The sequence below is a fragment of the Diospyros lotus genome, chromosome 6, assembly GCF_014633365.1.
Source record: "Diospyros lotus cultivar Yz01 chromosome 6, ASM1463336v1, whole genome shotgun sequence".
Classification (NCBI taxonomy): domain Eukaryota; kingdom Viridiplantae; phylum Streptophyta; class Magnoliopsida; order Ericales; family Ebenaceae; genus Diospyros; species Diospyros lotus.
The window spans coordinates 14738496-14750803 of NC_068343.1; the positions used below are offsets into that span (position 1 = coordinate 14738496).

The following is a 12308-nucleotide window of genomic DNA, read 5'->3' on the forward strand; positions in this document are numbered from 1 at the left end:
CATTGACACGAGCAGAAACAGGAATATCTGAGTTTGTGCCTATTATTTCAATCTTCATAGGCTTTCCATCCAATTGTACATTGTTGTACCGCCTAAGTGCTTGGAATGCATCACTTCTTCGGACAAAAACTACCTCAGCAGAACCCTACAAACAGAAAATGGGTGTGTGTGTGTATTAGCACCTTTACAAGCCAGACCATTTAACTCAGAGAAGCAACCTATAGGAAAAGCACCACATATTAAAAGACATCACTCAAACAAAAAATTGTTGTGCATATGTGAACATTGCAGCAAGACAGTAAGATCTATGCATTACATCCCCAAAAGTGCTTTGGAATGCATGCACATACTAAGAACCATGGATATTTCTACAGAAAATGTAACACACTCAAAAGTGCACATCTTTTAATAAACATCTGCCACTCACTCAATTGTGTTCTACTATCTTTAGCTTTTCTAGAATTGTACTCTTCCAAACACTTTCAAGAACAACAAGTACATGGATAGCCATCACTTTGATAAATTAAACCTATATTAGAAGTTTAATGATCATAACATAAAAAACAATATTAGCATATATCTATCAGTCTTCCATGCTCTTGGTTTATTTTGAACTTTAAACTCAACAACTAACCCAAAGACAGTATGTTCAAATATATTTTGACAGATTCATAATTTCTTACTTTTTCCAAATTTGACACTTGACAGAATTCAAGGGTGATTCAGAAAACAATACAACCTCATATCGCATAACAATAGGAAAGACTTAACACTTGTATGATAGAAAATACAAGTAGTTGGCCAAAAGACTTGCATGTAAATGTCCGTTTCCCAATCCCCAGCTAAAAAATAAAAATAGATTTAAAAAACACAACAAACAATGGAAAACTCTGATATTTGCATTTCAACCAGACAAGGATAAGAGGTGTCAAACCTCAAGCATTTAACATCTGAAATAAAACCTAATGATAGAAAGTACCAGTAGACAGCTGAAGACTTACACTTGAACGTCCAGTTTTATCATAATGAACTGCAAATCGTTTTAGGTCTCCAATCTCAGCGAACAGTTCCTGAGTTGCAAGCCAGTGCCAACAGAACTTAAGAAATCCATTACAAAGACATATTTGATACAAAGAATGTATTGATCAAATTGTACCCTTATATCTTCATTGCTCACTCCAACATCCAAGTTTGAAATGTATAACTTCGTTCCATTTTCTGTGCCTGATACTCCTACAGCTCTAAGACTGTCTTCGACCAGATCACGCTGCCAAGGAAAATTCGTCGTTCTGCGGAAAGACTGATGCAAGCATATAGACGAAGTGACCCATATTTGAACAAGTAAATGTCAGTACAGAACCATAAAGTACAATTCACCATTCTTGAAGAGTAAATCAGATATATGCAAAAAAATATTCCATGAGATCAGCAGCAGATCCAGTGATACTGACATGCTCAACAACGAGGTAATCTAACATCATGAAAAACTGAGCTACATGATATACTGTAGATGGGAGTAGAGGATTTGACCCACTGGATATAGAGGCGTATGGCTATAGGTGAGAGCTCCAGTCTGAAGTTCAGCGAAGGAAGCCCCTTTGCAAAAACACCATGAACTAGGATACCAATTGTGAATCTTGCCCGCAAAGCAATTCCAGTTACAGCAAGAAGATCCATTATAAACCCCCGGTCTAAACAACAATTAATCATGGACTAAAGTAATTGACTAAATCTACAAGGATTAGGGGACATGTAGAAATTTGAACCCCATTAGTTGTTAGAAAATGTAATACTGGTGAAATCCCAAATTCGTAAGTGCAATTACTGAAGCTCCTTCCCAAAGAATTATATGAAGTACCATCATAACTCAGAGATTCCACCAATGAACTGTCCCAACGAATATTAATGAGATCCATTGCAAATCCATAATTAGAAACAAACCATGAAGATCATGACACTAGTACACTGTAAGTTGACAGTAGTCTTGTGGCCGAGCCAAAGTGAGCCTCTCCACGAATTAAAATAATGTCAGAGATCCTCTCAGTTTCCAGTTTCTAAAGCAGTTCTAGAGATCCTTGTGTTTCGGTTTCTATAGAATATCAGGTTCATTAGCAAATGAATAAGTCATCCATGGTTTTGAGCTTGCCTTGGCAATGGCATAAGATGATGGCCGAGCATTCAACCCAAATGGACCTCTGCGAGGTGCCCCTGTCATTCTTCTGCCACTGAATGACCCTCCTCGCCCTCGACCACGCCAAGCCATTCCTCGTCCTCTACCTCTCTCACTATTGCGCCTGTACCTTATCATGTCATCAAGTGATGCATCCAAAGAAGCCATTCAAATATGGCAGATATGGCAGAAATCTTCCAAATAAAAGAGCGTACACCTATCAAACAGACAAAACAAACTATATAAACATCATAAAAGCAATGCCATATTGTGGAGGGCTAGAAAAAATACATTAATTCCCAATCTCTAATTTGTCAAAATCTTACACTACCACAAAAATTTTAACTATAAAAATATAACACAAAATATGCTCTCCTGTGTTCCACATTGGCATGACGAATGCCATTCCACACGGTAAATTAGAATGTGAAAAAAATTTAGGTAATTAAAGGAAATTAGTCAAAATATGGGGTTCATAAAGACAGGAAAATTGATCAAAATATGCAAGGTTCATAAAGCCAAAAAATGGAATATATCCATTATGAAACAAGTTATCAAAGAAATGCTTAGTGGAACAAAAACATGTAGGGGAGATAATGAGGCTTTTCTAATTATAATTGAATTACATCAAGGATCTAAATTAAACCCATATCTCTTTGCAATAGTAATGGATCAACTCACTAAACACATCCATGCAAAGGTGACTTTGGCCTATAGCATTTGCAGATGACATTGTCTTGGTAGATGAGACAAAAGAAAAGCCTGAATACTAAGCTTGAGATAAGAAGGAACATCTCTAGAGGTTTTAAGTTGAGTATATTGAAAATAATATATGAAAGGTAAGTTCATTAAAAAAAAAAATATGTGTGGATAATGTTATTATGAGACTTGAAGATCAAGTCATCCCAAGAAAAGATCATTTCATATATCTGGGATCCATCATCCACAAAGATTGAAAATTAATGAGTACATTGGCCATAGAATTAGGAAAGGATTGTTAAGTGAAAAAGTGAATCTGACAATTTATATAACAGTAAAACTATATTAAAACTAAAAGAAAAAACGTACACAATGGCTATATGATTAGCTTTGTTATATCACAGAAAGTTAGGCAACAATGCACCAATAAGTGTAAAATATGAGCATAACAAAGATAAAAACGTTACAGTAAATGTGCAACCATACAAAAAATGATAGGATTAAAAAATGAGGTATAAATTCAAAATAACCCCTAATGAAAATCTAATGAGTTGGACACAATTAAGATGGCCTGATCATGTGAGAAGAGCATATGGAATAAATAAGTCTTTAGTAAAGGTAGTAGATCAAGATCAAGAAAAACTTGTTGAGAAACCCTTAGATATCATACGAGTTACAAGGGCCTTAAAGAAAATATAACCATGGATAAAGATGGTTGGCAAGTTGGAATTCATGTAACTGACCTCGCCTAATGAGATTCAAGCCTGTTATCTTGTTGATCAATAACTTGAAAATCCTAGATGAACCAAGAGCATCATTAACTATTGCAGGGGAAACCTAAGTGATTATACCCAAATTTCAATAAGAATCTATGAATAATAAGCATATGAAACCATTTTTACCAGACAAAAGTGTTCACAAATTCAAAAGGGTAAAGAGGCACAATAACAATCCAATGGTTGCAGTATATAAGAATAGAATGGATGTGGCGATTTTGACCATGCATAGAAAGCAAGAAGGCATGTAAGTCTCAATGTATTATGTAACCATCATTTTTTAGTAAGTAAAAGATGAGTATAGAATTTTGTTTAACAAATAAAAGAGAAAGTATAAAAAAAAAAAATAAAACAAAAGCTTATGCAGTAACACCTAAACCAACATCTCCATAGACACTGCAACCACCACCTTCATAGGTATGGGAACTTCCATAATCCAACAAGTAAATAAATTATAATATTCTGTTCAGGCCTGTGATTTTCACCACAGATTTTCAGCACTGCAAACTCCACCACAATAAATTTTCATGACCCCACAACTACAGAACCTCTACAGCCAAGTCCAAACTAAAAGATTTGGAGCACCCAAAGTCATGTTCTGAGGCACTCTTCATCGTAGTTTGAACTTGCAAAAAATTAATTTTCTTTGAGATTTCTGGTGCATTAAATTCTACTAAAAGCCAATTGAAAGACAATTAAATTATAAAGGCTCTACAGCACAACTGGGGCTTACTAAAAACAACCTAGTTTAGATAAATTTGTTAATGGTGTTAAACTGCAAACTAGTGGAAAGAGTTGATTAAAAAGCATAATCCCAAAATAGTAAATTATACAGTGGATGTCCATAAACAAAAAGGGCCCAAAACACGGGGTTTGAGTAGAATTTGCCCCAAAACAAATTTACTCGCACATAATATTTTTCACTCACAAATAAATATTTTAATTAAGGTTTACACAACAAAAACATTTTATTTTTTACAAATATCCCTCCATTCTCACCTCATTTTCTTATCCAACAAAAACAATGTACTTTGTTTTAATCCCATGACTCTTCTATATCTTTCCACCATAAATATCAACCACAAACTTGATATAAATCTAGTCTACCATAATGTGTTTAGTACAGAATATTTTAATATATATGTATACACACACTTTTGAATGTTGAAAGATGAAATAACCACTTAAAGAGGATAGACAAAAAGAGGAGTCATCTTTCAACCAATAAAAGGGAAAACTGATACTGAATTGAGTTCTCAATGCCCTCCAAAGCTCTTCAATTTCTTTATCTCCAAATGTTCCACATCACACATAAAGGAGTAATTTTTACACACTTCCACAACTGCAACTTGGACGATGTTACAACATCCTCTTGCTATATGAGCAGTGGGGTCCACCAATTCCCCAAACTCTTGCCCTTGTAGCACCAGTCAACAAAAATGTGTCTTTTCTTCCTAATATCATCAACGGTGAAACACATCCATGTAAAGTAAACCAAATAAAATAGACACTCCAGGTACCTCTCCCATTCTCCAAATAGCCTTCCGAGGGAATCCACCCTCCTGGCCATCACTAAAAGCAAAAACAAATAAATAATAAACCCAGACAATAAAATTCATTCCTTTATTGGGGGCCATCTCCAGTTGTCTTCCCTGCCTCCAGTAATGATCTAGCTTTGGAACATCCCAAAAGTGATACCGCTGAGCAGAACCCCAAATTCAGACCGGTTACAAGAACCCCCTGTATATACATAATTTAACCCCAAAACAACTCAAAAACATCGGGGAAAACACCAATAAGAAATTTATGGCCACACCATCAACTAAACCAAATCTTAATTCTAGAGCCACCGCAACCTTGTAAGAACAATTAGGGATAAAATCAACTCAATATCAAGTATTCATATCCACACCGTCGGGGTTCTAACGCCCATGTGGAACCCTAGGCAAACAAACAACGCGTATATATAGATCCGCATGGATGCGAAGGAGGACAAAACATACCTAGAGATGTCGGCGAAACAGAAATCCAACTGAGAAAGCGACAGGCACAAACAAATCGGAGATTTCTGCGTAAGAACGACTACAATGATTTTTAGTATTAGTGCTACGGATTAAGTAGAGAGGGGCAAGAAATCTACGGCAATGAGATTAGGGTTTGGGGAGATTCATGCATTCATTTATGCGAACGGGGGAGGCTTCAGATGACGGATACATCTTCTTCCGGGGGTTCGAAGAAAAGATGAGGAAAGGGGGGGTTAAATCAAAAAGGCTTCTGAATTCTAATTAGGGTTTCTGCGTGGGATTCCTTTTTATCATTATCTCATCAACGCTTCAACATCAACTCTGCCAAGTCAACAGGGGCTGAAACATTTGGGCCTCTGAGCCGAGGTTACCACCAGGATCAGTCTGTTACTTTTGATGCCCACGTTGCTTCATGATGACTGTGGGTCGTGGCCCATGTAAAATGGGCCGCATCAACCCAGCATGGTCCATGGGGGGGGGCCAGGCCCTAGTACAGACCCTGTATCCAAGCCCCTGTGGACTTCATCTGGGCTGGTTCATTTGACCCACTGTTTAGAATCTTCTGTTAAATTTTTTAATAATACAATAAGAATATGGGCTCTTACCACAAAAAATCTAAAAATTTTACGTGTTTTTGTGATTTTATTTAAAAATTTTAATTTTGAAAATAATATTTTAATTTAATCAATTAATTATAATTTTATCCACGACTCGAATCTGACTCATCGAAGTCCAAGACCCGCTAACGTAGCATGTCACTTGACATTCCAAAATATTTTGAGTAGACCTTATATACACGTGTAAAAAAAACTATTAACACAAAAAATCTAAACATTTTTGTATTTTTGCGATTTTATCCAAAAATTTCAATTTTGTCAATAAGATCCTGATTTAATCAATTGATTGCAATTTTATCCATGATCCAGATTCGATTCATCAGAGTCCAAGACTCGCTGACATGACATACACCTGATATTTAAAAACATTTTGAGTGGAGCACATGCATAGGTGGAAAAAAATAATATTAAATATATGTTATATATATATACATACGTGTGTATGTTATAGATATATTTACAAAGGAAGACAAGCGGAGGATAAGGACAGTGACGACCGACGACGGCGATAGGCGACGATGCTGGGCTAGAGGCGACAACCAATTTAAGAGCTGGAGGTGGTGATAAAGGCCAATCTAAAAGAAGGCCAAATTTAAAAGCTTGATGGTTGATCATTAACGTTGATAGGGTCGGCTTAAGCGACCGACGATGAAGGCGAGATAGCCTGCAAAGAACGTCATTGGCCAATAAAAGCAAAGGGTCATAGGTCGCTTTCTGTGAGATGGCCCTAAACAAAAGAAGCATAGATCGGTGTCGGTCCAGCTTCCAGATCAGTCCTCGTCACTATGAGCAACTACAAGCCCAAATCGGTCATGGCCTCCAGCTTCTAGATCAGTCATTGCCATCACCATTTGTTGTCGTAGCCATCATCATCGTCGTCCTCTCTCGTTACTATCACTGTCATCTGCCTATTTCCTTCTCTCTATGCATATATATATATATTTAATATCATTTTATTTTTTAATTTTTTACACATGTGCATATGAGTTCCACTCAAAATATTTTAAAATGTCAAGTGGCATATCATGTCAACAAGTTGTGGATGTCTTTCTAATCAAATTCAAATTGTAGATAAAATTACAATCAATTGATCAAATCATGACTTTATTGCCAATTAAAACTTTTAGATAAAATTATAAAAACACGAAAATGTTTGAATTTTTCATGCTAATAGGCCTATTTTTTTACACATGTGCATTTAAAACCCACTCAAAAATATTTTAAAATGTCAGTGACATGCCACGTCAGCGGGTCTTGGACGTCGACAAATCGAATCCGGACCGTGGATAAAAATGCAATTAATTGATCAAATTAGAATCTTATTGTCAAAATTAAAACTTTTGGATAAAATCGCAAAAACACAAAACGATTAGAATTTTCTGTGCTAATAGGCCTAAATATATTGTGTTAACTGTTAAATAAAGTAAAATTAAAAAATACATCTAAAAATCATAGAAAGTATCTATGTATTGTCGTCGGGTCCTTTCATCTACCAAACTTTGAAGTAGACGTACAATTTCATTACATTTAGTATAAGCTTTGTTTCCTTCGGTTAAACACCATATTTCTTGTAGGGAAAGCTAATTTTCATGGCATTGCAGATATTAAAGAGATTAGTATATCATGGGCCATCGTGAGTAGGACATGATATGTGTTTTGGGATTTTTTTTTTTTTTATGGGTGTGTATGGTTTCATTTTTAAAAATTAAGGACAAAATCAAAATAGATCAAACGAAACTAATCAAGGTGAATTAAAACGAAATTGAGAGGAAAAAAAGCATTAAAATGAACTCGTTTTTAGTTATTTTTTGAAAATTTGAGCTTTATTTTCTGTCTTTTTTCTAACTAAAATTTGGAAAAAATATTTATTGAAATATTAATATAACCAAATTATAAACTCAAGATAATGCTTGTAAGATACGAGGAATTAAAATACTTCAATATTAATGAGAATGTCTATAAAAAAAAACTTAAAATAGTTCAAATTGAAATCTTAGCTGACATTTCGTAAATACTTGTATCCAACATGGAGTTATGCATTATGTAATATACGTGAGGCCTGAAGCAGTGTCTTATGTATTGTATGTGATGTGAGAATAATAAAATATTAATTTACATAATCTGATAAATTGTAAGAATGTGCATCATTGGACCCACCTAAAAGAATTTTGAGACTTAAAGAAGCGTTTAACAAGTTTTTTTTTTTTTAAACAAATGAATCAGAAAAGGTTAAGTTTCAAATAAAAACCGTCACCTTCTCTCTTATAATTTACAGGCACAGACCCAAATCGAGTAATCAAGTCGAGTCAGATAAGACCGAGTCAAATACTCATTACCGTGACCCCTCAGGTAGTAAAGCAATACTTACTGCATTACCCTAAATTCAAATACACAACCTTGACATATCCATCACCCTAATGTCATGCAGTTCACCACTTCAACTATCCCAAGAGTAACAAGTTTAAGGTGGCCAATGTTAGTTTTTAAGCTATAGATTAGTTTTTTTTTTTTAATCTACTTAGAAATTATAGAAATAATATTTTTAAAAAGTTATGAGGGCTACTCTTTCCATTTTAGATCAATTTTTCTCATCTCCCTTTTCCGACCAAATATTGTTCCCCCATTATTTATCTCCAATGTTTTCAACACTCGTCCTTGATCGCTAAATGAAAATAAAAGAAATTATAGTAAAAGAAAGAAGATGTAGTAGTAGCAATAACATAACAACACTTAAGGGAAGAAGATGAAACAACACACACACACACGTTCTCTATACAATTTAAAAATTAACAGATTAAGACAGATATTAATAATCATATCAGTGGAAGAAAGGATCGAAATCTCAATGATATATAATCGATAAATTCCTTTTATAGTTAAATAACCAAATCGATATTTTACATAAAAATATCAAAATATTACATAACCTCTAAACATCGTAATTATAGACAAACACTTACGAAAACTAAACATAGCAGTTATATCTCGACGACATTTTGTTCCTTGGCGCCACTACTTTCACCTGAAACGTTTGAATATTCCAGGGACATAGTCCAAATTAGATGCTGAATCATCTAAGTGAGAGTTCAAAATATTTTCATAAATATATACAAAATTATGTATAAAATCGACAAATCCTGACATGCCCCAGCCTAAGAGAATCCCACATAGCACTTAGCCCTAACCGGGGAAAATGCAATCTCTCTAAAAACGACACGAACACATCAACCTATTGGCAAACACAATCCTGTTTAAGAATGACAACCTCGACATATAAACCCGGAAATCATCTCATTGTAATTGTTAGGCATTACGCTCATACTCAAAAGCATTCCAAAACCTAACGCAACCCTAGCCCCAAGAGTATCACATCAGCACTATCCCTGGAATCAACGACACCTCGGTATTAATACTATTGCTCAAAGGAACTTAGGGTGGTGTCCACTCTCAGTCTCGCCACTTGAGTACCGTAGGGTAAAGTCCGTCTCAGCCCCGTCCCAAGTAGGTCACATAGCATTAATCCTCGGCACGCATCCCAAGTGCTGTCACTCAAAGGCTATGTCACAGGTTAACAACCCACGTTCCACATGGACAACACATAACATGCATAATATAAAATCAACATTTCAATGTATGCAATTTACCATACGAAATTCAATACAAGTGTAAATAATCGTTTGGACGAACCATCGCACGAAACCAACCGCTCATGATAAATCAAAAGTGATCAAAAGTAACAAGAATATACACAAGAATTGGATTGAACAACTCATAGTAAACCATTCACATGCCAAAAACAAGTTTTTCCGGTAGAACCACTCACCTTAGACTAAAGTCAAGATTCCTTGAAAAGCGTGAAATGCCTCGATTTGTGTGCCCACCTCAAATTTCACATGGGTCACTTCACCTCAAGCCGCAAAGCACCCTAATCATCCAATAATCATCAAAATATAATTTTCTCTTTAATTTCCTCACATTTTCTCATTTTTCTCCCATTTTTTTATTACTAATAATCCAAAATAAATATCTACACAACTATTTTCTCAAATATTTTTACATAATTTTACATAAAATAATTTTTCAAGAATTTTGAAAAAAAGTTGGAAAATACCTATTTGGCACGCGCCCCCACGCGCCGGGGCGAGTGGCTGTGCGTGAAGTGTGGCGCGTGTAGCTCACGCACCAACTTCTTCTCTAATTTTTAGCCGCCGGCGACAGCTCCGATGGCTTATTTGAGGGTACCCCCTTTAAGCTCTGAACCAATCGATTAAGATGGCACCAACCTCTGGCCGAAAGCTCACCGGAAAAGCCCCTGATCAGGCAATTGCAGGTGCGGCGCGACGATCCGCCTCACCTTTCCGACTACCCTCGAAACACCCTCGAACTACCTCAAAAACTCACAAAAATCTCCAGAAATGCTCCTCTTGCCTCAAGGATCAAAAGCCCCTTATTGGCTTCCCTCAATTCGCCCTCAAACTGGAGCAATTTGATGCTTTAAAATCGGCCAAAATCCATTGCTATTAATAGGCCAAAACCGACCCCCACATGGCCAATCTCCGGCCATAGTTTCTCCCACATGCCTCCTGGACCATCCTTGGCCATGCCCTAAGGAGATTGGGCTGCCATTTCTCAGAATTTTTCGGCCAAATTCGTGGCCAGATCTGCCATGCTTGTGCAGATTTTCAGAAATTGCAGTTTGGCCCCCTTTAAACTTTCTTTTACATTTTGGCCCTTAAATGACTTACCCAACAATTCCATCAAGTCCCTTAAATTCCAAAATCTTCATTTCACCCCTGAAAATCCAAAAAACCCATATTTTCAACCTCTCTTGGTCAAAATCAATAAATTACACTTAGGCCCGATTGTACTTGGGATCATATGCTGATCGAAAATCTTTATGTTTCTTCTCGAAACCTCTTAAGGGTTGTTTCTTATATTTAATATAGCCCTACTCGGGGTCCCGTTGACTTCCTGGGAATCCTTTACCATCATTCTGTTTCTCAGCCTGAATCCTAGCTGTACCGAAAACTGTTTCAAATTCGACTTCTTTCTATGCCATAAATCTTATCTCGAATTGCTTGATATTGTTGTACCATTTTCTTTAGGCATCTAAGTCCTGGGGTACTCCTTCTAGTTGATTCGACGATTTATTTTACTATCAAACCCACTTTTCGGTATTTTAAATTCATCTAAATTACATGGCAATTTCATGAAGATATGGGGTATTACACAGGTCGGTTGCGAGGCTTAATGACATAAGGCACTAGGGAGCCTAGGGTACCTTCTGTTGGAGCTGAATAAGTCAATGGCAAAAATAAGGTCACTTGAAAAGACACCTCGAAGGTAGATGGAGTAGCAACAACCTTTTAAGAAAATTGGGGATGTTTACTAGCACCCTTACCTTTAATTAGCAAAGGCCCACTCGAGCTATCAATCGTTGCTTTCTTCATTTTAAGAGCATCCGCAAGTCAACCCATCTCTGCAAAAAAATACACAAGAACTAGCCAGAGTTAACTAGAAGACAAAAATATGGAAATTACTTGGTCCTTATAAGGGGTGGATGTGTGTGATTGAGATCTCTTACTCAGCTTATCGTTTAACGGATTAGCTTCATCAGCACCATTATCATCCCAATGAGAGCCAACCACAAATAATGGTGCTAATCATCTCAGAAAGACACCCTAACCCGCAAAGACAATGTTTTCTTCTAACATAATGTCTCAAAGACAAACAAGTCCTAAAGCAGCTAAACTTTGAATCTCAAACTCGAAGTCAACTCGAAAAATCTCTCCATATGGGGAACTCGATGGAAGGTATAGAAATAGAAACGTTTATCCACTCCTCAAAGCCTATAAAAACAACTAAAAAGCTTTAAGATCACCAATGCTTTTCTTTGCTCGCATAAGATAGGAAAAATGACCATTTGTTGAGATGCATTTGAGTGGGTGCAAGATGGAAATCCTGTAAGAACTCATTCCCAAAACTAGACAAAGGAAATCTAAGACCCATCGTTAGAGAAGCT

At 36.2% G+C, this 12308-nt stretch overlaps 2 protein-coding genes across 7 annotated transcripts in view; both read right to left on the bottom strand.

The window, feature by feature from the left end:
* The window catches only part of LOC127804343 (THO complex subunit 4D-like), a 10771-nt gene extending 4981 nt beyond the window's left edge, over window positions 1-5790 (bottom strand). The window contains exons 1-5 of the mRNA XM_052341204.1: window positions 5649-5790; window positions 2147-2387; window positions 1157-1300; window positions 1002-1070; window positions 3-145 (exon numbers count right to left, since the gene is read on the bottom strand). Coding sequence (XP_052197164.1) covers window positions 3-145; window positions 1002-1070; window positions 1157-1300; window positions 2147-2338 — 548 coding nt within the window. The 5' untranslated portion in view covers window positions 2339-2387; window positions 5649-5790. The remainder of the gene's footprint in view (window positions 1-2; window positions 146-1001; window positions 1071-1156; window positions 1301-2146; window positions 2388-5648) is intronic.
* Window positions 1-5797, bottom strand: part of LOC127803531 (THO complex subunit 4D) — a 17317-nt gene extending 11520 nt beyond the window's left edge. For 3 of the 6 annotated variants that reach the window (XR_008023528.1, XM_052339805.1, XM_052339813.1), the window contains exon 1: window positions 5649-5797. The gene's annotated coding sequence lies outside the window, so the exon portion shown is untranslated. Of the gene's footprint in view, window positions 1-3612; window positions 3674-5648 lie in introns of those variants that run through there. The other 3 variants (XM_052339808.1, XM_052339807.1, XM_052339812.1) reach the window with 3 other exon arrangements.
* Between the last annotated feature and the right edge of the window lie 6511 nt (window positions 5798-12308).